Raw genomic sequence first — 24928 nt, forward strand, 5'->3', positions numbered from 1 at the left:
CTGGTTAATCCAAACCTTCTTATCAGACTTGCAAACATACACAAAGGTAAGCAGTCATCCATGCAGGAATAAAAAGGTTCATGTTGTATATAGAAAGAAAAATGAGGAAATGAGATGATCCTGTGTTTCCCAGAAGGTAAAGAAATCACCTATGCAAAATAGGCTCTTCAAACCGATTTACCAGTATGTCTCAAGGAATCCAAATGAAGGGGGGGGGGAGAAATAATTTTAATGGCAAAGCAAGGAACACACACATCTTGGTATTCATTTCATTTGGTTTAATTCTGCCAAATCATTTAAACCATATGAACATATATCAGTTCCACAGCCTGTTTCATGCATTGCACAAAGCAGGCATTGCTTATGAAAAGGTTCATGCCACCAACCAAAGGTTTCATCCCTTAAGGTGTCACAACACTGATGCCCTTCAGAAACATAAAAGGTATGATGCCTGCTTGACCTTAGAAATAACCTCCTCCAACTGATGGCCTCCTGATGTTTTGGACTGTAACTTCCAGCAGTTCCAGCCCCAGCATGACTGTGCTGGATGAAGCTGATGGAAGTTGTATTCAAAACATCCAGAGGGCACTAGGGTGGGAAAGGCTGCTTGAAGTTATTGAAGCAGTCAATATATTAGATAGTTCCAAGAGACTGACTGCTTCCATCTGCTTCTCCCCAAATACAAGTATTTTCCAGCATGAATTTAAAAGAATGTTTATTCATACTTTAAAGACAGAACAAGGTCCAGTGTTTCAGTAACAACTCAATGCTTTGCAATATTTCATGCATTATCTGATCCCATTCAGGTGAGGCTATTTTGCTGAAATGGCCCAGCAGTTGATGAGAGAGAAAGAAGACTGTTTTGCTCGGAACATTTGATGGACGGCATCTGGCTCCTGAGAAAGTGAGGCAGAAACTCAAGCTTCTGAATAGCCCTGGACCTCTGGACACAGCTTGCCTGCTTCTTCATCGCAAAGACAGAGTCTCCAAGATATAGAGAAGATAGATGCAAGCTGCACCTCTCTCTTTTAAGTGAATAAAAGTGATGATTCAAATCAAATCCAGCTGCCTCTTATATTTCCATTTTCCAATCAGAGACATGAACTGCTTGGGAGGGTTCTTTGTTGCACCATGGCTACTCAGTCCAGGGTCCCGTTGGCAAGCGGAGTATCAAGACATTTCAATAAATGCCATAGGTAGGCTCATCACTGTCCCTGTATCTGTCCAGGTACCTCAGAGGCTGGAGGTGTGGAAACAACTTCTGCGGTGGGTGATATTTAGGGGGACGCACAAAATCAAACACAGGCTCCTTCATGTCTGCAAGGGGCAGATTGGAAGTTAGCACATCCTAACATCTACAAATTCCACAAGCACCAACCTGAAACATCCTCCGGCTCAAAGACACCGATGATCTGCAATGGAAAACGGTGACTTTTGGCCCACTAACAGCACATGATTTCCTTGTGCTCTGGCCCTAATGATTTCTAGTTTTTCTGCTGCAGAAACCTGTACAAGAATGCAGTTGCCCTTCCTGCTAAATTGAAATCCAGCCCACCACATAGCTCTAATCCAGATGTCCAAATACTGATGCTTTGCTGGCTTCAAACTGTTATGGGTCTGCAAGCTCCCCTGTCCCAGGCAGCTTTAAATGAAGTACTCTAGGTACTTCCCAACATGCTATTTCAATACTTGCTGTATGAACTGGGCTTTGTGGTAAGCAGCTTCCAAAACCTCATTGCTCCACAAGGATCCTGAAGTCCCTATCCAAATAATCACCTCTCCAAGCAGTTCAGAACAAGTCCCTCCCTTCTCTGGCTGGGAACTTGGGACACAGTGGGTGGGAGAAAAAGGTTCCCAATTCTGTATACTTTTATCAAGTTCTATTGCATTCTTCCCCAATTTTTTCAAGTTTTAAATTTAGCACGCATTCAGAAATATTTTGGTCTTGCATAATTACTGGACATGTACTCCAGTCACAATTTTTTTATTACTAAAAAAAGTATTATTGCTAATTTTATTTTTTAGTACTAAATTATATGTACGGTCCATTACTTACCGAGAAGGTGGTGAAAGACCCGTGTAACTGAATCATCCCACTGGCATTGGAAAAATGCCAGTCCTGCAGGTGTCATGTCACTCTGATGCTTCTTGTAGAAGTCGAACGTCTTGAACGTTCTCATCTGGAGACTGTGGCTGAAAAGATGAGAGGACAGAGATGCAATGGAACCCTTCTGCTGTTATTTCTAGCTACCTTCACTACCCTGTTCAAGCCGCCACCAGTTTCCTTCAGTAGAGTAAAACGGACACATAGAAGGGTAAATAATATTCCCTATCCATCAGGTAGCAATTGCTCCACCAAAGAAACCACTGAAATGGTAATTCTGAATGGCTTAGGGGGTTTTCATTCCCCACACCGCCAGCCTCGAAAAAGGCCTATTTTTTTAGATTCCTTGGGTGAGAAAGGAGTTCAGAACTTCTAATAAACTTCTAATATAAATGTAGGAGATATTCCCTGGAAGGAGGGAGTTGCATCAAATTCACCCATGGCTACACCGTTTCTTGTTAGAGGGAAGGGGATGTTGGCTGACTGTGTTTCTTGTTCCTTCTATTATCTCTAGCAATTAGTTTTCCATGCTCCTTTTCTTTCCAGAAAAATAAGGGGAAATTAGCTGCAGTCACCAAATTAAAAGATGCCTGCTTCTTGGGAGAAAAGCAAGAAAAATTATTTGTGTGATGTTTATTTGGATGGCAAGCAATGGTTTGGAAGGCAGACTATCACACAGAAGTAACAAACTCATGCAAGAGCAATTGCTACTCTTGACTTCAAGCCCAATTGTTTACAATAGGTGAGGTTTCAGTGGGTTTCCAACTCTTAAAATCTATTCCTGGACACATCTTTTTTACTTAAGTGTCCCCATCCCCACCCTTTTCAACTTGAGCTGTGTCTTACATTCTGGCTGTACTGTTATTTGACCTAATTTTTACGTTTCAGAGAATACTAGATAGTTCACAATTCTATCTTCAGAAATAAGCCTGTGGCTCCTTTTGCAAAAGAAGCTGGAAGCACCCAATGATTCCACCATAGTTGTGCAAAATGGGAAGAGTTACCATGGCACGGGCCGCTCATCTTCAGTGAAATCAATGGGATGGAGCTGCTTGAAGAGAAGGAAGACGAAGCGATGGTATCCAGTTCCTCTGGCGGGGAATGCGGGGAAGTAATGGCAAATCTCCTTGCCCATCTCCATTTTGTTTCCTGGAATGTTTGTCCTGTTGAGTTAAAATACGATTTTCAAGAGTGAGTTTGTCTGTATGATATTTGGAGTTCAAATGGTCATTACACATTTGAAGAGGTAAAGACTTGCCCTCATTCTAAATCACATTCTCTAAAGCTACCACAGTACAAGCAAAAGGGGCGGAAAGTGGCTCAATATATAAAAGCAAGGCTCCAGCTCAGTGGTCCTCAAACCATGCTCCATGGAAGCCTGGGGCATCTTAATGAGAAAAAAACAGTAATGTTGAATGTTGGCTGGCCTCTTGCTATCAATCTACCCATACAGTGTACTGCCACAGTCAGAGGAGTATTCCAATGTGTGCTTTCAGTTTGCAGAAGGGCTGCAAAGTCTCATTACGGATCTACAAGAAGAGTTTCGGCATCCTAGGACATGTCACAGAAACCTCTGCAACCCATGGTAGGTGTGCAGGAACTTCACAGTAGAAAAGTCATTGTGAGAAGAAGGATCTTTGAAGGTAGAGAATCTGGTATGCTATGGACCTCTGCAGTCATGCAACTGTCGGTTGATGCATGGACTAGGAAAGTCTGCATGAAAGCGGTAGTGGAATATTGAGGTTCAGCTCCAAATGTAACCCAAGTTGGTAACTGATGCAAAGATGGATTAGTAGCCAATACTCACACCAGCCAGTGGAGATACTCTGAATCGGCATCACGCAGGTGCCCATCTGTGTGTATAACATAAACATAATCTCAATTAAATCATCATTATTCATGTACAGTTATGTAATGCTTTTTGTTATGCTCTTTCTGGCTGCACAAATGATTCTTTTCCTTTGCCCTAGCTTGGCCAAGCTCTAAAAGCTCCAGATCACTCAGCACCTTAAATTTTTTACTATACCACTGGCAACTCCTTCATAATCTTTTGCAACCAGGATTTCTGCTGTTACTGCAGAACCTGCACATTAACTAGTAGCCTCTCAGAAAAATAAAATCTGGGCCATTCCTAGGGTGAGGAAACCTTTACTCACCTAGGTTGGTGAGCAGCAGAGTCCATAAGGATCCTTCATCCGCTTCAAATGAGACTCTGGGAGGGTTAAAAGCCTAAACAGAAAAATACAGCAGTGATTACAAAGTAGCCAAGACTTTTGCCTATGCTCCCAAATATGATTAGTTTAAATTTCACCCCATCTTTTGTTTGCCAGCTTCTATCAGTCCAGCCAGATCTAGACAATTCACACTAGTTACAATTATTTTCTTTGCAGAAAGATCATAAAAACGGGCATGCTTTAAAATCAAACTAATAACTGACAAAAGCGGAGAACAAGAGACTTTTGACTTTTTAAAAAATATTTAAAAATAGCCTGAAGATCAGCATTTGCTACTGGCATACAGGATTTGCTACACAGATACTACACACTGAAGCGACTTCAGGGGTCTCACCAAAAAGGGATATAGGAAAACATCCTCTTTTCCAGAAGGAAGAGGGGAAAATGGCATATAATATATAGCTTTTTAAATAATCAAGAATGAATAAGGTAAAATTACATTCAACAGAGCCAGACAGAAGAGGACCAATACCACAAAGAATGCTAATTATCACTATGAGTCATGAAAATTCTGAAGTTAAAAAAATGACTTGGTGTAAACAGACTCCCAGATTAGCTGCCTACATTAAGCGGGAAATTAAGTCTGATGAACACTGTACTTATAAATAAACATCACAACAATTAGACTAATGAAGCTGTTGGTATATGCCATTGAGTGGGTGGGGGAGAACAAAGCAGTTGGCAAAGTACTCAAGAGAATCTGTTTTCTCAAAATGTTTACTAGATGAGTTGTGGTTAAAAAAAAAAGAACAGGATATTCTTCCCCTCAAAGCTTATACATTTGGTACAATACCTCTGTGGGTGTCACCATATTCCCATGATAAACTGGCATAACGTATTCATCATCCTGATTGTATTCCACCCTTAAAGGAACTTGGGGAACAAAGAAGGCATCATCAAACAAGTCCCGGTACAGTCCATAGTATTCTGCCACTCGCTGCCTGTGGGATGGGCCAAAGGTTCTCTCCCATTCAGCTCTTACATCATCAAGGGGAATCAACACTGCAAACAGAAACACAGCACTGTGAAATACTGAGTGGAAAAGCTTTAGTGAAGAGAAAAGGAATAAATGAGGCGGGAGCTGTGACCGACATACATTTCCGTAGGCGGGATGCTCTTTCCAATTCCACTCGATTCTGTTTCATTATAGCTTTTCTCTCCTTAAGTGTTTTTTTCCATGGTGGCAGAGAATAAGGTAGCCCAATGTCGATCTTTGCCTCTTCATCTATAGTTTTTAGAAAAACAGAGAAAACATAAAGTAAGTCTCATGACATACTTTCTGCCTCTGGTTTCGCTAAGGGACAAACTATAAATGACTGGGAAATTGGGTGGCTCATGCCTTGCCTTTTGGTGTTGCTTAATACTCGCAAAGCTTAAAAGTTACCTGATATCCCGAGGTAAGTAGAAAGTGTCCCCATTAAGACTTGGCACTAATTGAGCACCTCCAATCTGCAGCAGGACCCCAGTACACCCACATATGTGCATGTATAACTCTTTAAAATGAATGAAAAAACCCATTACTCAGGCTCACTACAAGGCTGTGTGTTTCCAGTTCAGTAGCTTTCCTTAGTGAACAGTATGGGCAGTTCTGTTTCTCTTTAAAGTTTAACAACAAAAGGTGAACAGTCACTTTTTATTACCCTATGTTACCTTTCTCCTGTGCTCCCACTCAATTGAATATAGTGGTACCTAGGGTTACAGACGCTTCAGGTTACAGACTCCGCTAACCCAGAAATAGTACATTGGGTTAAGAACGTTGCTTCAGGATGAGAACAGAAATCGTGCAGCAGCGGCACGGCGGCAGCAGGAGGCCCCATTAGCTAAAGTGGTGGTTCAGGTTAAGAACAGTTTCAGGTTAAGAACGGACTTCCAGAATGAGTTAAGTTCTTAACCTGAGATACCAATGTATAGGCATGTAATTTGCTCTCAATTCTATGCTCGTTTACTCAGGGACGAGGTCATAATATTTTCACTCCCACTCTTCAGTCAAAAAAGCTCCTAAAGCAGTTCACAAGATCAGTAGTAAGACAGTCTCTGCTCTCACACTCATCTAAAAGGAGGGAGAGGAAGGAGGCAAACAACAGGGTCAGGCACTGGTTTTAAAAGTCACCATTCTTACAGTGACCACATGGGACTGAAACTGTTCAGATAGTCAAATGGAATGGCTGCTGCGAGGTGACAGTCTATCAGCAGAGACAATGTGATAGCCCTGCTTTACTTTTCTTCCTGTACTTGGCATTCAGGCACTTGCCCCCCAAAAGCACACATAGGATTGAACTTTCCACATGAAGATAAACTATTCATACAAAAAGGAAAGGAGCAGAAGAAACTGGACTGGACTTTTCTGTCCTCCCTAATGTTGTACCTTGCTTTGGAGTGACATATGGCCTGTAGGTTTTCCACCACTGAGGTTTCTTTTGTGCTTTCTCTGCTTCCTTGAAGTAGCGAGTGAAGACACGGTACTTTTCTAGCACCTCCAATTTACTAACATCAATATCTTCATTAGGCATTGGCCCGAGAGGTACTCCCACTTTCCAGAGAACAGCTAAAATAAATTAGCAAAAAAAGTATAGAAGGTTTGGTCTACATTTTATTTGAACCTGTCCCATTCAAACAAAAGCAGAAGTAATTGGTGTGGGGAGAGAAAAAACACTAGTAAACACTGCGACACAAAAGTGATGGCAATACGCAGATGTGTTTTATACTTAAAACACTTACAAAAACTTGTGTCCAATTGCATTTCCACCTTTCTGTTCCAAGAGCAGATGGGGTGGAAACGAATGAATCAGACTTTGGGGCAGTAAACTATGTTTAAAGCTTCACTACCGAATGTGCAAAATGAGAGTGGCATACCACTTTTTGTGTTTCTTCATATATTTTCAAAGATGCAAAGAAGACTAAACTGATTTCCTGCCAAGTCAGAAAATGTGCTGCTTCCTCATAACATGAATATATTCCACAGCTATCCATCCTCTCAGCTCATATAGGTTTACATGGGAGTAGACTATTATATTGGCCATTCAGGGCACGACACAACCACCAGATACAAAACTCAGGGGTCCAAAAACATTTCCCCTCGGATTCCTAAATTATCAGGGCTAGAGAGAACTTAAGCGTCTCGAGTCCTTCAGTAGCGGAGGACAAGTTACCCTAAAAAAAGAGCAGGCTAACGGCTTCCTGCCCCCGCTCCTCCGCCCCTCCCTCCATCATCATCCTCCACTGTGGAAAGGAGACAGCCGTCACTCACCAGAAGTACTAAAAGACCTAGCATTCCGTAGTCCATGCAGCGCAGCGCTCAGAATGGGCGCCGCCATTTTCCGGGCCACGGCGTCGCTCTCCTGGAAAGCCCTCGCGGCGACGCGCAATCTGGATGACGTCACGCAGGAGCCGTTGTCTTCAAGAATGCCTGCCTATTAGCTCTCAAAGAAACAAAGCCTTATTTATGCTCCTTGTGGCGCAGTCCAGGGTTTATTTTTTTATTTTATTTACTTTGCTGTCATCACTTGTGCTTATGATTATTTTGCGGAAAGCGAGGTGTTTCAAATTTTGCCGTGTATGTATAGGGGCGCGCTTTCTCTCGGTTCCTGCTTTAAAGGAGCGGCAGCAGAGAGTGCTAATGTCTACGGCCATACTACCCTGAACACGCCCGATCTCGTCTGATCTCGGAAGCTAAGCAGGGTCAGGCCTGGTTAGTACTTGGATGGGAGACCGCCTGGGAATACCGGGTGCTGTAGGCTTTTATTTTATTTTTTCCTCTTTTGTTTTCAGGTAACCTTATTCTGTTTTTGTCTCAGATTTCATTGCAGATTTCTTCTTCTTCTTTTGTTTTTTATTTTTAAAATTGCTTCTGCTCTTGGCACCCAATTTCAGCCTGGCTCCTACCCAGCTGCTTCCTTCTTTTTCCTATGAATTCCATACTTGGGCCACACTGTAGGCAGGTATGATCTGGGTTCTCCTGCCATGATTAATATTTTGAGCACTGTTTTGCAGTTGCAGTTGGGCAGACGGTTGAGCTCCATGCTGGATACTATACTACACCAATCAGCGTAGCAAAGCATTGCAAAAGGAAGCAATCCTACAGAACTGGCTGCATTTTTATTTTTATTTTAAATTGCACAACTTTGCAGAGGAGTTTATGAAATAATTCCCCTGGCAATCCTGAAGCGCTTATGTTTGTGAGCAGAATTATCAAGAATATTGGGGCCAGTTTGGAGATGATTTTTGTAGTCAGAAAGGACTAGGGTCTCAGGTAGAAAGTCCAGTGCAGTATTGGTTACTTCACAATGGATGGCCCATAACAGTGAAAGAAGGCAGTGGTCCAGCACTTGGTACTGCCACATGTACTCCCATCCAAGTACTAATCAGGCCTGATCCTGCACTACTTGCAAGATCAGATGAGATCAGGATAGTATAGTCATAAGCAATTATTATTTCTTCCCAACTTTGCTGCAGTCCAATTATGTTTGAAACTAGTTTATAATAGAGCCATGATGGATTTAGTGATGTGAACTTGGATGGCTTTTGTTTACCAGCAGATAGCAGTGTTGGTTTGCCGTAGTCGAAACAAAATAAAAAAATTCCTCCCAGTAGCACCTACTGGAAGGAATTCTTTTATTTTGGATAGCTTTTGTTAAAGTGTCCCCTCTTCAGATGGCAGTCCTCTTTGTGTCTTTTACAGCTACATAATAGGAATGAAGATCACAGAGATAAAATTACCTTTTTTAAAAAAAAAACCTGCCACATTACCCCCTCACTACCTCTTCCTGATCCTAATTCAGTGATTTCATCTAAAGAATTGTGAGATTTTTCTTCTGCCACAACTTCCCATTATTCTAGGTTTAGGTAAGCACAGCTAAACCCTTTTCTACACTGTCTGATCAACTAAATGCCCAGTTCTGTTTTTATCTGTTTGGGGTTTTTTTTTTTAAACCACCCATTACAGTTCAAATAAGCAGCATTTGTCCTTGATGGAAACTCTGACCAAAAAAACAGTGACATGTGGAGCTTAAACACCTTCTGCCTCCTCTTGCACTAAGCAGTTTGTTTTTCCTATGGCTACAGATTTTTATTAAGCTTTCTGGCCTTAATGGAATGTGCCAATTGCTGAGAACAGATGGTTGCTACAGAGAAATAATGAAAATGGAAGTAAGTCACTGAAGATTATGTGGAAGAGGAATGAAATCTCTTTCTGCCTTTCTATTAAAATAGCTTTTTGTTTGTTAGTTGAAGTCACTCAATTTTTACAGGCTAATAGATTGGTGGTTAATTTGACTAGCTGAAGCTTGGTGGTTTAAATCAGCTTTTCACAATTGTTCACTGTAACCGCACAATTACTGTCACCAACAGCAGAAAAACTAGCCATTAGAAGCTAATAGTACTTTTCACTGCCACTTCCCCCTTTGCTCCTGATAATTCACTTAATCAGAAGTGAAAGTTAGCATTGCTTAGTTTAAATCAAGAACAGCCAACATGATGGCCTCCATATCTTGCTAGACTACAACTCCCATCGGCCATGACCAGATGAGAGTTGCAGTCCAGCAACATCTGGAAGATCACAGGATCTCCAACCCTGATGAAAGATGAGTAACAGCAGAAGTTAGTATATCTGTCACTTTCTTGCACAGATTCAATAGCATACCAGAATTTTAGATTTGCTTATTTAAAGTGAATTAATGGACTCTGGTGCATAGCTGTCAACTTTTCCCTTTTCTTGCAAGGAATCCTATTCGGAATAAGGGAATTTCCCTTAAAAAAAGGAAACAGTTGGCAGTTATGCCCTGGTGCCCTGGTGCAACAAATGCACTTTTCTTGAAAGGGCCTTTCTGTGGTATAGAAAGTGATGGGGAAATGCATTGGGAAGTGTGGAAAGAACAAACTGAACGACTCAGGACTACAATACCTCAAGGACTGCCTCTCTCCATATAAACCTATCCAGACCCTGAAATCATCCTCCAAGACCCTTCTTTGTGTGCCTCCTCCATGTGAGGTCCAGTGGGTGACAACACAAGAACAGGCCTTTCCTGCAGTGGCTCCCCATTTGTGGAATGCTCTCCCCAGGGAAGTTCACCTGGCGCCTTTATTATACTGTATACCTTTAGGCAAAAATGTTCCTCTTTAACCAGGCCTTTGGCTTATTGACGTCCGATGTCCTTTTAAATGTGTTGTGGGAAGGAGGCTTATTGGTTTGTTTTTGTTCTTATTTTTATTATGCATTTTCTGTTTTTTATATTGTAATTTTATGTTGTGAACCGCCCTGAGATCTACGGATCTGAAGGGATGTATACACATTTAATAAATCATAACAAAGAACAAATGACTAATGGGAAGTTGTGTAAACATCCGACAAGGAAATCAGGATGAATGCTAGACAAATGCTTACTGCTGTGTAATTGCCCTGTAAATGAATCAGAATGAATGCTCAATAAAGATAGAATATAATATAACCTCCACAGAAACTTTGTGCAAGCAAATCAGGATGAATGCTTAGCAAGTATATAATCTGGAGAGTCTTCTGTTGACCTCTTTTGACTCACAGGGGATGGGAAGTGCCCCCACAAAAGGAATGCAATAATAATAATAATAATAATAATAATAATAATAATTTATTTATACCCCACCCATCTGGCTGGGCTTCCCCAGCCACTCTGGGCGGCTTCCAACAAAATATTAAAATACAGTAATGCATCAAACATTAAAAGCTTCCCTAGACAGGGCTGCCTTCAGATGTCTTCTAAAAGTCTGGTAGTTGTTGTTCTCTTTGACATCTGGTGGGAGGGCGTTCCACAGGGAGGGCGCCACTACCGAGAAGACCCTCTGCCTGGTTCCCTGTAACTTGGCTTCTCACAGTGAGGGAACTGCCAGAAGGCGCTCGATGCTGGACCTCAGGTCCGGATAGAACGATGGGGGTGGAGACGCTCCTTCAGATATACTGGACCGAGGCCGTTTAGGGCTTTAAAGGTCAGCACCAACACTTTGAATTGTGCTCGGAATCGTACTGGGCAATAGGGTGGAGAGACAGGGTATGGCCAGGAGCACCTTGCTACCCAAATGGATCAAGCTCCAACGTCACCTAAAACCAAAAAGCTTCAGCCCAAAAAACTCCTATGTTTTTCACAAAAGCAGGGAGTTACAGGAAACTTTAAAAAGTTTAATTTTACAAATTTAGTATCTGTTAAGGTTAGGTTTGGCATTTACATGTTTACATTTACCACCACCCTCCAGAAGCATTAAAAATATATATATCAAAATGATAAAGATCCATCTTTATTAGGAGAAACCATCAATCCAGGAAGGGATTCCTTCAGGACTCTTCCATTCTCATGCTGACTGCGATGGAGCGTTGTAGGAGGTTTTCTTCAAGGTTTCTAAGAAGAACTGTTCTTCCTCTAAGAAATCATGATCCTGTTTAAAAAAAAAGAAAAGTCTAACAGGATATGTGGGTGTCACAAACTCATTATGCTACCTTCCCATTCACCAACTTACTTTAGTGGGTAAACCACTTAGAGGTTTTATTACAACCAAGTGGTATATAAATATCATTAAATAATAATAATAAATCCATCTGTCTTATGAGCTAGACAGAGCTCTTCTTTAAATAAGCATGCAATGGTTAGAACTGAAACTGGCCTATCTATAAATATGTAATATGAAAGTTGTATAAACAGCATCAGGACAGAAACAACAAGCCCAGGGAAGAGGTAATGTTCCCAGTCTACAGAAGAGCTAGAGAATTAATTTTTACCCGATCAGCTGAAATCTTATGCAGCACCAGTTTAGCATAGAGATCTGCTGGTCCTGAACTGGATTGGCCTTGAGAGGTTCCGGGGTTGGCTTTAGGTAGATCAGTAAGAGGAAGAGAGAAATCTGGGAAGGAAATAAACTTAGCTAGAGTAACGAGCCTCCACACAAAGGCCCTCACAGATCATGTCCCAAACATCTCCAAGGTTTATCCTTAGGATTCCCGCCAAAAACACTCCTGAAGGGGTTGGTAGCGGCTGCGTAGCTACTTACAGTGTGTCCTGGAGATTGCATTGGCCTGAGCTCCTGACAATGGCATCTGGGATGTGGTCTGGAACACCAATGGATTGCTTGGAAGTCCCATCCGCAGTTGTTCAAGCTGCCTCCTTTGCTGAGACAGGCTGAGGTGCTCCTGACAGAGTCCGGTGTAAGAATGAGAAAGAGAATGAGAAACGTTCTGGTGGGAGGCTCTGTGGTACAGGGCAACAAACCCACGTTGAGCAGGTGTCCTGTGCACAGAATGAGGTTTTTTTAACTTGCCATGTGCCTCCTAAATTTATTTATTTGATTGAATGGGATTTATTATTGCCCCTTCACCCAAAGGTGGTCCAAGGGTGTGTAAAGTTACAAGCAAAAACAAAACGTGATAAAAGCAGCAGCAAATCGGTAAGAAATAATGGAGGGAGTAGATCATTTCACATCAACCCTTCATAAGCCTGAGCAAAGAGGTGTGCCTTGAGCTGCCTACAAAACTACACAGCACGAGCAGCAGATGCACCTCACAGGAGAGAGGGGAGAACATTCTAGAACAGAGGAGCTACCCCCCCAAAAAAAAGCCTCCTGTGTGTCGTCTCTTACACCATGTTCTGCAGAACTTCCTCTCTCTGGGCAGCCACCTGAAAGCTGCCCCAGAACAAACCCGAGGGGTGTATGAGGAGAGGAATCCCCACTGCACAGGCAGGGTGGGATTTTTAAAAAAGTGGTACAGTGGTACCTCAGGTTACAGACTCCGCTAACCCAGAAATAGTACCTTGGATTAAGAACTTTACCTCAGGATGAGAACAGAAATCGCGCGGTGGCAGTGGGAGGCTCCATAGCTAAAGTGGTACCTCAGGTTAAGAACAGTTTCAGGTTAAGAACGGACCTCCAGAATGAATTAAGTTCTTAACCTGAGGAACCACTGTATTTCTATCTTTTGTTCAGGACAGCTGTCCTAAACTAATAAGTCTAATAAATATTATTATGAATTATTATTACTAATAATAATGCAGAGACTGACAAAGGTGTTGGCACACAGGCAACAAAATAGTTTAAAAGCTTCAGAGAAATCACCTGGTGCAGCAGTTCCTCCTGCTCCCTGAGTCGCTCCATCTGATGCTGCACAAGCCGCAGCCTGGCCTGATGCTCCGACTCCACCTTCCTTGCCTCCATGAGGGCTCTTTCCCCCTCTTCGTATTTCTCAGAGGATAGCTTTGCAGTGTGAGGAGAAAGAATCATCAGGACCCAATTTGTTACTACACATTCAGTGTTACTGTGTGCTTACCACAACAAAATCTGTCTTGAGCAACAAGCAGTGAGATCTTAATTCTATTTTCCAAGGAGAAGGTGACGCCACAAAATAATTTCCTCTCCTCCTCCTGTTCCGGGGGTTCTCCAAACCCTCCTGGACAGATCTCAGAGGAGACAGAGGTTGTGCTGGGGGAGGAAGTCCCACTTTGCAAATAGAACTCATTGTGCTGGCTTCTGCTAGAGCAACAACTTAGTTGAATCTGGCACAAAGGGTTGACTCCAATGAAGTAACTGCATAAGCAGAATGACTTGTGATTGTGCAATTGAACTTTCCCTCCCTCTCCCCCCATATGCCCTTTGCATCCCCCCACTCCCCACCAAAATCTCTCAACCCTGCAGGGCAGGTCTGGGGGAGTTTGGGGGCAGACAGTGGAAAGATAGAATGGAGAAGTTCCATTGCACAAGTTGTTCTATTCATGCAGTGGGTTTGTTGGATTCAACCCAAGAACAATGTCGTGTGCTTCAGCATCTCCACGACTGAGAGAACAAAATATCACATTCTGATGTTACACCTAGGACTAGAAACCAGACCATCAGAAGCCAAACCTGTTGTTTGGCTCCTACATTCTGCTCTGACTCAGTTTCCTTCTTCTTCTGCCTTCCTAGCACAGCTAGATGTGTAAAGGGGGAAATGAGGCTTTCTTACTTTGCTCATGCTATGGATTTCTTCGGTCCTCTGCTTGACGTGCAAAGCTGCTGCATTGACCCTTTCCTTTTCCAGCCTCAGCTCCTGCTTCTCTTGCTCCAGAATCTCCCGATCTCTCGCCAGCTGCTCCTCCCTCGATCTCAGCTCACTGGCTTTGATTTGCAGGTCTGCGCGTTCCTAATAAAAAAGAGCCTGTCAGATTTGCTATCTTGCATTACTGTGAATGGAATATAAGGCAGCCCCTTATAATGACTTAGATCCACCTAGTTCAGTTCCCACTTGGGCAGCAGGCAATGGCTATTCGGGAAAAGATCCTCTAGTTAATTTAATTACTGCATCTTCTATTTCCATGCCTACACTGTATTATTTAATTCTTCATGTGCACACATAATGGTAGAAAGACAAAGTAGAAATAATATATTACTGTAACCATGCTGGTTGGGCTGAGGGGAGTTGAAGTCCAACAACATCTCAAGGGTTGCAGGTTCCTCACACATACCTTATTGTTATTGCATTCTGAAGAGCAACGCTTCACAAGCCCTGACCTAAATATCCACTCAGATTCTCCCACCTCTTATTTTCACTTCATATCATTTAGGCCCTAGGCTGCAGCCTTGAAAGAAAGCTCCAGAACTGAGCAAGCTCTCCTTTAGCTCCTTTTTACCTTTGCCAGGCTCATGATGGCCCCTTCTCTCTGAGAGTCAATTTGCAGAGCCCGATCCACCTCCCTCTCTGTGCGTTCTTTGCTCAGCCTCTGTTGAGTGTGGAGCTCAGACCACTCTGCAGCAAGCTTATGGCGCTCCGCGGCACATTTCTGCATGACGGCCTTCTGCTCGTCAAGCAAAGCATTCTGGGAGCAACGAAGAGAAACTCAGGGAAGTAATGTGTACTTCTTGAAAGCCTCAGAACGACATCAAATTCAACAAGAGGCCTTGTACACCAAAATGGCATTTTTAAAGGTCAATATGTGTGTCTTGAACTTATAGTCAGTTGCCTAGGCAGGGGGAGAAACCCAACACATTAAAATTCTCTTTGTTGTCACGGAGGAACCGCTATCTGGAAACAAGAGCAGTAGGAAACGCAAACGGTGTATAGAAATTCCCCTCCCACCTTCCAGGTTGGTATAGACTGCTACATATTTACAACCGGATCAGTCCACACTTTGCAGTGTGTTGGCAACATCATTTTGCTAAAAAAACCCCGAACAAATGAACAAAACCACCAAGGGCCCTTCTAACCTTTGCCCTCTCTAGCTCTTCTTTCTCCATGCTCAGCTGCTGGGTCATGATCCTCCTCTGCTCCTCTAGCGAGTGTTGCAAAGACGATGCTTTGGATTGTTCTGCTGTCACCCTCCAGCGTTCCTAAGGTAGAAAGACACAAGATCTGCTCAGGGAAGGCTCATTCCACCATTAGACAAGAAAGCAATGCAGTTGGGTGTGTCAGCAGTCCAAGGCGGAGGCTGACTGACCATGTGGGAATGGAAAGCTGAGAGAGGGACGGACTCAGTTGGTTAGCAGGTCAGAGTGGACAACAATATACTTGTAACAGAACGGTTGCTAGACAAGCTAAGGCAGACACACCAAGGCAGGGTGGTAGAATTACAAGATCTATTGCTTGTCTGCTAATTAAAGGAATATTTATGCTTCAGGACTGAGCTCTATTTTGTCTGTGTGCAAAGGGTACCGCTGAGCCTCTTGGGCTTGCCGATCAGAAGGTCGGCGGTTTGAATCCCCGTGATGGAGTGAGCTCCTGTTGCTCTGCCCCAGCTCCTGCCAACCTAGCAGTTCAAAAGCACACCAGTGCAAGTAAATAGGTATCGCTGCAGCGGAAAGGTATATGGTGTTTCTGTGAGCTCTGGTTTCCGTCACGGTGTTTCCATTGTGTCAGAAGCAGTTTAGTTATGCTGGCCACATGACCCAGAAAACTGTCTGTGGACAAACGCCGGCTCCCTTGGCCTGAAAGCAAGATGAGCGCCGCAACCCTAGAGTCACTTTTGAGTGGACTTAACCGTCCAGGGGTCCTTTACCTTTACCTTTATGTGGGTAATTACAGAAAGAGTCCTACATCTAAGGGTTGTAACCAATGCTGGTCCTACTCAGAATAAACCCAATGAAGTTGGCATTACTAACTTAGGATTGTTAATTTCAGTGGATCTACTTTGAGTAGAGTTTAGTTGGATACAATCCTAGGGCAATGGGGTGGCGGCAGCGGCTACTTTAAGAAGAAATCGGGGCTCAGTGGAGCAGCAGAAGGACAAGCTCTCATGACAAGCTGAGGACAGGAGGCAAGCAAGGGCAAATAGTGGGTGTTGCTCAACTGAAAGTCATTCTAGTCACAGCTGTGTCATCAACCTGATGCAATGCCACACCACACAGCAACCCTTCACATAGTAAGAAAACTAATGTACGCAGACAAGTTGTTATTGGCATTCACCTGTCTTGGAAGACAGTGGAGGAGTATGCCATGGAAGTGGGGCAATTCTTAACCACTGATCAGTGAACAATGTGCTTTTTCTTATTTTCTTCTGTAACTCATGGGGGGGCACGGCAAGCCCCTCTGAACAGTTCCGGAAGAATAAACATGGCTTAGAACCACGCTCAAAGTTTCAAACTGGGAACAGGGAACCTATGGCCCTCCAGATGTTGTTGAACTCCCATCAGCCCTGACCACTGTCCAGAGATGGAGATAGGTGTTCAGCACCTGAAAGATCACAAGTTCTCCATCCCATCCCTGCTTTAGAGACATGTCATTCAATTAACCATGATAAATAACAAATTTCAAAATCCCCTTTGCTAATATAATGACAGTGAGCAAAATAATTTCCTCCACTCTTTCAATGCACATTTGTGAAACCTTTTCCTAATTCTATGCTAATACAGGTATTTTATTCTGAATTAGTTTACCAGGAGCGTTTTCATAAACAGCAAACTGGATCAGAACCCTTGCTCGGATCTCAACATGTCATTCTAAATCAAGAAATATGTCCACTCTTTACCATTTTTTGTTCAGTTACGATCTTAAGAAATTGGTGTTAATGGAAGTTGTGGGTTCCCTCAGTAAAATTCTGCTTGCCAAATCTGATATTCACTTGCCCCTTCTGTGCACTCTACTGCACGCCTCACCCTGTAAGTGGTAGCAGCCTGAGCGAGGCTGTGAGGTGACATTTATCTGGTGGACCACTTAGTTTCCACAACGCTAGTAAATAAATGTAGTTGAAAAGGGCTCAGGAATCCAGTGGATAACTCAAGCCACCTTAAAACAAGCATGTTATTTGAGGAGGAGCTGGGGAGGAAAAACAGGTCACCCTTTAAAGTTGCGAATCCCAGAAGTCACATTCTTGCTACAATAAATGGCTGCCATTCCAGCAATAGCTCACCTGCTCCAGAAGGCGAGTCTGCTCATTCATCCTGGCCTCCATCTTAGAGATGACTTCTTGGAGCCGGCTGCGTTCTTCTTCCATGTCTCTCTGCTGCCGGATCAGACGGTCTTCCAGAACTTCAGAAGGGAGGAAGAAAGAATTACCGACACTTTGCAAGGCTCCAATAGCCTATCTCTTTGTTCAAATCAACCCTCCCCGCTGGTGCCAACAGTTTTAGACTGCATAACTGGTGCTAACCAGCTTATCCCTACCAATTTCCAAGAAATTTGTAGTTTTACCTCACACAAATGAAGTGGAAGATGAGGCACCCCCAGGCAACAGCCTCCATCACATTTTATTTGCCTTTGTAAGACACTAAAGGGAAAGTTCCGGAAATCCTTCTGCGCTGATTCTACGCTAGTTTCATGGCCCTACAGGAGAATCTGCTGAAGCTGATTCAAAAGCTCCAATTCCCAAATTAGAAGTGCCCCAGTGAAAGAGGAAGTCCTGTGGAAGTGGCATTTAGGTCCCTAGTGTCAGGAAGCCACGTACCCCTGAGTTGTTCATCCCGTTGGCGAGACCCAATCTCAAGTCCTTGGGATGTGGTGTGGTGAGTGGCCTCCACTTTGTTAGCAAGGTCATTCAGGTTGCTGGAGAACTTCTCCATCTGACTGATGACACCATTCAAAGACCTGGAAAAAAGCAACGTGAGCACCAAGTTGCCCAGTACCATGCATCCTTTTGTTTCCCATTGGCACAAAGAACATGATCCAGGAAGCTTCTTTTACAGTAGTGAGGCTTATATGTTGCTTCTGTTGGAGGTGGGCTAGACTTGTTTTGTGTTTTTTTTTATAAGATATTTATTGAAATTTTCCACTTTAATACATTAAAAAATCAAAAAGGAAAAAACAAAAAAAGTTAAAAACACATAAAGTTTACAATCCTTATTTTTCTATAACATATTTCCCTGACCTCCCCACACCTCCCCTTCTTATATTCCAATTCAAATTGTTAGTTCAACAAGTTCTTATCCCCAATTTTTGACCTTTTTCTATTTAGTTCATTTTTAAAAAAGCCAATTTTACCTTATAAACATCAATATTTATATATCAATACTCATTCTTAAAACCTCTTTCTAAAGTTGACCCAAATTCCCTTCCACGACTTCCCCAATTTTCATACGAATAGCAAAACAGAGTAAAAGCAAAAACAGATTGTAATTATGCACCCTTTGGATCCCCAAACTCCACCCCCCCCTTTCCCGGTTTCAATCCCCAACAAATGTCCATCAGTCTTAATCTACTATCAGCCTGGAGATCTCACGTCCGAGGCTCTTAATTCTCTCTCAATTCCTCTCTGCCGGTTTTTTTGATAGTCCTTAATATTAAACACCAGATCTCGGAGAAGCTCTAGCCGAATGGGATCCATGTTTCTTCCAGCCAGACCTCCATACTTAAAAGTGGAGCCCGAATCTTGTTTCTTACTCCTTTCAAGTCCAAATGTCCCCAAAGCTCCAACTTCCACCTTAATCAGATTTGTAATCCTTGGATCTTCAGATCTCCACATAAGGAGATCTCTCCGTTCTTCAATCTCCAATTCAAACCAGATTTTCAACATCAAGTTCTTATTTTCCTTTGTAGCCATCATGTCAGGCCTCTGGCTCTCCTTTCTCATCTGCAGCATTACAGCTCCTCCTTCCTTTTCCTCAGGAACAACATATATCTCTTTCTCCACACTCTCAAAGTTCTCAAGTTTCTCTTCTTGTCCAGCTGCATGGACTTCCTGAGTCAAGTCCTTATCAAATTCAATGAATTTATTTACTGTTAAATCCAGAGTTGCAACATTTGTAGCCAAAACATCAATTTGGCCTTGTAACTTTCCCAAGAGAACAAAAACTCTGTCCAATTTAGCTTGTATTTTCCCTCCTTCAGCCATTCTTGTAATGTCCCAAAACCCCCTCTAGAGGGATTTTGGTTACTTAAAATTCCTTCCAGTTCAAATCCAAAAGTCAAGTTAGTTTGTATCAATTCTTCCTGGTTTTCAACAAATTATAACCAAATTGTAACAAATATAACCAGCAGAGACAACAGAAACAAAGTTCTCTTTTCCAGTCTTGACAGCTAATTTGACAGCTGTCAAACTCTTCAATACCTCTTCAACAGGCTCTCTCGCGGATCACTCCCGGGTCCGGGGGGGTGGCACTTCAACTCCCAAAATTAGCTCTTATCCTTCAGTAAAATTACTTATACTGCCAAATCGTGAAATTAATGTCTTTTGCCCAATAAACAAGAAAAAATTCTCTCGACCTTAGTTAGCTGATCCTTGCTTTAGATTATTTACAAGACGGGGAGACGGACTTCCTGTTTGCGCCTTCCCCGATCGTGCCTAATTCAAAAAAAATATTCTTTGTAAATCCAATTTCCGTACTACTCACGGGTTGTTGCTTTTAATGTCCAATTGTTCACAAGAAGAAGTCAGCGCTCTCCGACCATGGCATGCGGCTTCACTTTGTAGGAGAAGCAGTCGACTCTCAGCACCGCGCCGCTCACCCCGTCCCCCGTTCCGAAGCCTTTAAAAATGCTCCTTCGCGGGTCGGGGGGGCACAAATGGTGCCTGCCGAGTCACCAAGTTCACAGGCTTCACCGCCTGTGATTTCTGAGGGTCCCCGCGTCGCCGCTGCGGCAAGACCCAACTCCTGCAGAGCCGATTCCCCCCGGAGCTTGGAGGGAATCCGCCATTAGCCGATGGCGCTAACCCGGAAGTCTAGACTTGTTTTGGCTACTTGATCATACAGGGCGCAAATTTAGAGCAGAGGAGTGTTGGCCCTTTTTTGCCCAGGATATGCAGGCTGCATTTCTGGCCAGCATTTTATTTTTTATTCATTCATTCATTCATTCATTCATTTATGAATACCACTTCCCTTTCCATGAAAGATCCTGAAGCAATTTAACAATAACAAAACTAGTTTCCCCTCCAGAATTATCAGTTTAAGAGCCTTGCGCCAGTGCCTCCAAATTCTCAGGTCTTGCTCAGAACTTGTGTGTGTTTGGGGCGTGTGGCCTCTAACCTCCACCTGAACCCCCGTTTCTCCCACAACAGCACTGTTAAGTCACCTTGTCACTGGAAACAGCCTTGGCAATCCTCCTGAATCACCCTTTTCTCCTTAGGTAGCAGCATCCCCAAACATACCCATTGAATCTCTCACATCTTATCCCGTTTCAACATGTGGAGGGTTCCTTCCCTGTCCCATTCTTTGCAAAACCCCTCAGACTTCTCCTGACCCATTTCACTTCCCCAGTAGTGCTGCAAGAGCAAAGCAGCCTACAGTTCACCTAGGCCAGCCTCCCTCAACCTGGTACCCACTAGATGCTGTTGGACTTCAGCATCCATCATTCCTGACCATTGGGCAATGCTGGCTGGGGGCAAATGCGGCTTGTGAGTCCGGCAATACTGAAAGGCACCAAGTTGGGGAAGGCTGATCTTGGCAAAGGAGGGAAGGAAGCCTCCATCACCACTCCCTGTGGCTGATGTTAATGCAGTGCTCATCTGCAAAGCAGAACCACTCCTGATGGGCCACTGGCCAGTAGGAGAGCACAGGACACCCACACCTTCTGCAGACATTGATCATATTCTCCCACTAACCCTGAACACCTGTATTTGTGTACCAGACTGAAGCAGGTACCCTTCCTTGTAAAGAGAGGCTCTCAATCGTCACGTGTATATGAGAGTTCCTGTATGCCCGCAACTCTGTTTCTGACTACCTGCATTCAAGTACCCCCTTTTAGTTACTGCTGCTGAAAGACTAGACATCCTTTGAGCACTACAGACAATTCTCCGTCTATGTTCCTTGTTTCCTAGCACTGGCTTCTCTTTCTTTCCAACTGCTTGAGCTCGCAGGTGGGCAGCAGGTGTTACCTGGTGTAAGAGGTGGCGCTGGTCACTGCGTCGATCTCCTGAGCCTTCAGCTGTTTCAGACGTTGCAGTTGCTCTTCGTGGTCTTTGCGCATTTCCAGAATAGACATCCTGGGGTCCCCAAAGGGGGAGGGGAAAAAGACACCAGACACATGATTGCTAGGAAAATGGAATAAAACAAACAGGTTCTTGGGATGAATCTCACTTCAGAGTTTACGCCAATCTAAATTGTGCTTTCTCTCTCTCTCTAAAGATATAAAGATCTTTCCACAAATAAGGCAAACTTTCAGGTCACACAGAAAGTGTGGCCAAATGTTGGAAGAAGAAGAAGAGGAGTTTGGATTTGATATCCCGCTTTATCACTACCCTAAGGAGTCTCAAAGCGGCTAACATTCTCTTTTCCCTTCCTCCCCCACAAGAAACACTCTGTGAGGTGAGTGGGGCTGAGAGACTTCAGAGAAGTGTGACTGGCCCAAGGTCACCCAGCAGCTGCATGTGGAGGAGCGGAGACGCGAACCTGGTTCCCCAGATTATGAGACTACCGCTCTTAACCACTACACCACACTGGCTCTCATCACACTGGAAGGACTGAAGTTCGAGCATTTGTCAAAGGAAAAGCAACAGGATGGACTGTCTGACTTGGGCTTTGAAAAGCCACCCAAATCCCTTTGAACCTCCCTCACCACATACCGCTGAAGCTCCCGTAGCCGGTCAATATCCTTGGCCTTCTCCTGCTCTAGCTCTGTCAGCCGGCGCTGGTGTTGTGCCAGCAACTCCGATTTGGCCTCTTCTGCATTCTGGCAGCAAGATAAGTATCGACCTGCCAGCTCTTGGTTCTCTTGCCGGAGGCGCTCCTCATGCTGGTGGTACGAGTCCTCAATCACCTTTACACGGTTCCTACGTCAGGAGGGAAAACACCATCACACGGGTTCCCAAGTGTGTTTGGGTTGAAAAAAGCGATGTAGGATATTCTTGTGTAATTGTTCACACACTAGTATTTCAAGGGAGGGGAGAATTGTTGCTGTTATTGATCATATTTTTTTGTATCTTTAGTTTTTCTATTTACAATTTAATGTGGAAATTGTTAATTTGGTTGTGTACTTTTTGATGTGTGTTATTGTTTATGACTATTATTGTTATATTTGTAATTATGTAATTCTTTTCTTGTTGGAAGCTGCCTTGAGCATGGTTTTTAACTAGGGAAAGGTGGCACAGAAATAAAATGATGTCTGCCTGTCCGTCTGTAATTAATTAACTGCTTTAGGGGGTCTAGTGACTGGCTTACGACTTATTTGCCTGTATAGCTGTCTAGGTTTGAAAACTGAGCTTCTCATATCAGCATCTCTCTCTCATTTTCTATATACATTACACTGTAGCACCAATAACCTCATCTTCTAAAAGTGGTTTTTATTTGCTATTACCTGTTTCTTATACTGTATGTTTTTAACCTTTTATGATACAGTGGTACCATTGGTTACAAACTTAATTCGTTCAGGAGGTCCGTTCTTAACCTGAAACCGTTCTTAACCTGAGGTACTACTTCAGCTAATGGGGTCTTCCATTGCTGCCAGCGCACAATTTCTGTTCTCATTCTGGGGCAAAGTTCTTAACCCGAGGTACTACTTCCGGATTAGCGGAGTTTGTAACCCGAAGTGTTTGTAACCTGAGGTGTTTGTAACCCGAAGTACCACTGTATGCTTTTTTGGTAGCTTTGAAACACTGGGAGCTTCCAACACAACCTATTTATTGAGCACCCATCCTGATTTGTTTGCAGAGAGATTCCACAGCTTTGGCTATTCAATGAGCATTCATCCCGATTCGTTTGTGGGGAGGTTAGATGAAGATGTGTCAAAGCAATAGTTCCGGTGGTAGAACTGTGATTGTAGCAAACTCCTCTAGCTCTCTTGCTCAAACAGGCTGCGACTGGCAAGGAAGATATATACTGCTCATACTGCATGTGTGCTCAGGGAAGGGATGGTAACACACTTCACAGGGGGCCTTATCCTTTGGAAAGAGGCAAGAAGAAAAAAATGCTCCTGGTATTCGTAGGAATAAGTACCCATGCAAGTCCCTGTGGAAAGATGTGCCTATGAGTAAGTTTCTGTAGTTCCTGTTTCATATAGATCCTTGGGGCAGGTGCTCTAGGATGAGTTTGTGCGTTCAGAACAACCAATGCCCAGTGGAAGTTGGTCCATTAAGGCAAATGGAGCGCTGCCACACCCAACATCAGTCTGCTCTCAGCCAACCACCACCCTCTTGCCATTTTGCTTACAGACAGTAATGGTGCTGCTCTCTCCCCCTGCCATTGGTTCTAGCGCCACCTACTGTTGGTCTTCCTGCTTTCTGCTCTACTCATCCCACTGAGCACCAGCAACAGTTGCCAGTACCTGTGAGCATTCTCGATGAGCTCCAAGTCTTCTTGATGGCGCTGCTGTAAACTTTCCAGCAGAAGTTTTTGCTGATTCTTCTCCAGCTCCAGCCGCCTGACCTAAATGAATTTTAAAAACACAGTTTACTTATGAATATCCATAAACAGGGTACAGCTACTTGGTTTGGAGCCACTCACACATTGCATCAACACAGGAGCATTGCTTCAGATTTAACGTAGGGAAGCCTTGGAGGGATGGAGGAGAGAGAGAAAGCAATTTGACCATCACAAGGATGTTTACTGTTAAATAATGTGACTAAGCAGTCGTCATATTTCCGTGACTCACATGCCATCAGCTACTTACACATACATGGTTTCTACAGCAGAGTAAGGCCATGTTTATCAGCACTCACTATCCATGCACATTTAGGACATGTTGGGTCTGCAACAAAATGTTGCAATGTAAAGTCCCCTTGTTCAGATTTCTAGCCAGCTGGTCATGCCCTTTTCCAGCATATTCCATTCCAATTTTCCATCCCTAAGAGTCAATCAACATTATATGACAAGGGAGCCTGCTCAGTCTTCATTGAGGTGCTTTAGGTCTCCTTACATAGCTTAGGGTTCCCAAATATTTTTCTCATAATACTAGAACCCAGGGTCATTCAAGGAAGCTGAACACTGGGTGATTAAGGACAGTTAAAATGAAGAATTTCTTCTCACTATGCATACAGCTGAACCATGGCATAATCTCCCACAATGACTTTAGAAGATGATCAAGGAAATTAATGGAGGCTAAAGTTATCAAAGGCCCATGAGGGCTATGATCTACATCCATTGTCTGAATGCTGGTTACAGGGAATCTCAATTGGGGAGAGTCCTGGTTAGATGGACATCTGCCATGGATGCTTTAGTTGAGAATCCTGCATTGCAGAGGGTTGGACTAGATGTACCCCCGGGGTACTTTCCAACTCTACAATTCTACTATTCTGATTCATAGGCC

At 43.4% G+C, this 24928-nt stretch overlaps 2 protein-coding genes and 1 non-coding gene across 9 annotated transcripts in view; 1 reads left to right on the forward strand and 2 right to left on the reverse strand.

Annotated features, from left to right (window-relative positions):
* Nucleotides 1–698: 698 nt before the first annotated feature.
* MRPL38 (mitochondrial ribosomal protein L38) lies at nt 699–7698 on the reverse strand. Of its 3 annotated transcripts, none has more exons than XM_053375975.1 (9): nt 7586–7698; nt 6704–6883; nt 5435–5563; nt 5132–5340; nt 4261–4333; nt 3912–3957; nt 3109–3267; nt 2057–2193; nt 699–1317 (listed from the first exon to the last, which is right to left on the reverse strand). In XM_053375975.1, exons 1-9 carry the CDS (start codon nt 7650–7652, stop codon nt 1181–1183), a joined length of 1137 nt encoding a protein of 378 aa, XP_053231950.1. In that variant the 5' UTR covers nt 7653–7698; the 3' UTR covers nt 699–1180. The 3 variants fall into 3 exon arrangements, with proteins under 3 accessions (XP_053231950.1, XP_053231952.1, XP_053231951.1); XM_053375977.1 differs by lacking the exon at nt 7586–7698 and adding an exon at nt 5723–5831 and having other exon boundaries at nt 6704–6807; XM_053375976.1 differs by lacking the exon at nt 6704–6883 and having other exon boundaries at nt 7586–7667.
* Nucleotides 7699–7956: 258 nt separating this feature from the next.
* LOC128409657 (5S ribosomal RNA) lies at nt 7957–8075 on the forward strand. Its single transcript, XR_008329281.1, has one exon. It is a non-coding gene; the product is annotated as a 5S ribosomal RNA (ribosomal RNA).
* A 3397-nt stretch (nt 8076–11472) lies between these two features.
* The window catches only part of FBF1 (Fas binding factor 1), a 30538-nt gene continuing 17082 nt past the window's right edge, over nt 11473–24928 (reverse strand). For all 5 annotated transcript variants that reach the window (XM_053375933.1, XM_053375930.1, XM_053375932.1 and 2 more), the window contains 12 exons: nt 23948–24048; nt 22251–22457; nt 21564–21671; nt 18201–18340; nt 17667–17785; nt 15529–15651; nt 14955–15140; nt 14291–14467; nt 13408–13545; nt 12349–12487; nt 12080–12201; nt 11473–11739 (listed from right to left, as the gene is read on the reverse strand). In XM_053375933.1, the coding sequence (XP_053231908.1) occupies nt 11656–11739; nt 12080–12201; nt 12349–12487; nt 13408–13545; nt 14291–14467; nt 14955–15140; nt 15529–15651; nt 17667–17785; nt 18201–18340; nt 21564–21671; nt 22251–22457; nt 23948–24048 (1644 nt within the window). In that variant the 3' untranslated portion in view covers nt 11473–11655. The remainder of the gene's footprint in view (nt 11740–12079; nt 12202–12348; nt 12488–13407; nt 13546–14290; nt 14468–14954; nt 15141–15528; nt 15652–17666; nt 17786–18200; nt 18341–21563; nt 21672–22250; nt 22458–23947; nt 24049–24928) is intronic.

Source organism: Podarcis raffonei, chromosome 2, assembly GCF_027172205.1.
Source record: "Podarcis raffonei isolate rPodRaf1 chromosome 2, rPodRaf1.pri, whole genome shotgun sequence".
Lineage (NCBI taxonomy): Eukaryota > Metazoa > Chordata > Lepidosauria > Squamata > Lacertidae > Podarcis > Podarcis raffonei.

Coding starts and splice junctions, on each gene's coding strand:
- MRPL38 (XM_053375975.1), bottom strand. CDS start 7,652: ATGGCGGCGCCCATTCTGAGCGCTGCGCTGCATGGACTACGGAATGCT. Junction 5,564..6,703: donor ATATGTCACTCCAAAGCAAG/GTACAACATTAG, acceptor TAAAAACTATAG/ATGAAGAGGCAAAGATCGAC. Junction 3,268..3,911: donor GAGTATCTCCACTGGCTGGT/GTGAGTATTGGC, acceptor TTAACTCAACAG/GACAAACATTCCAGGAAACA.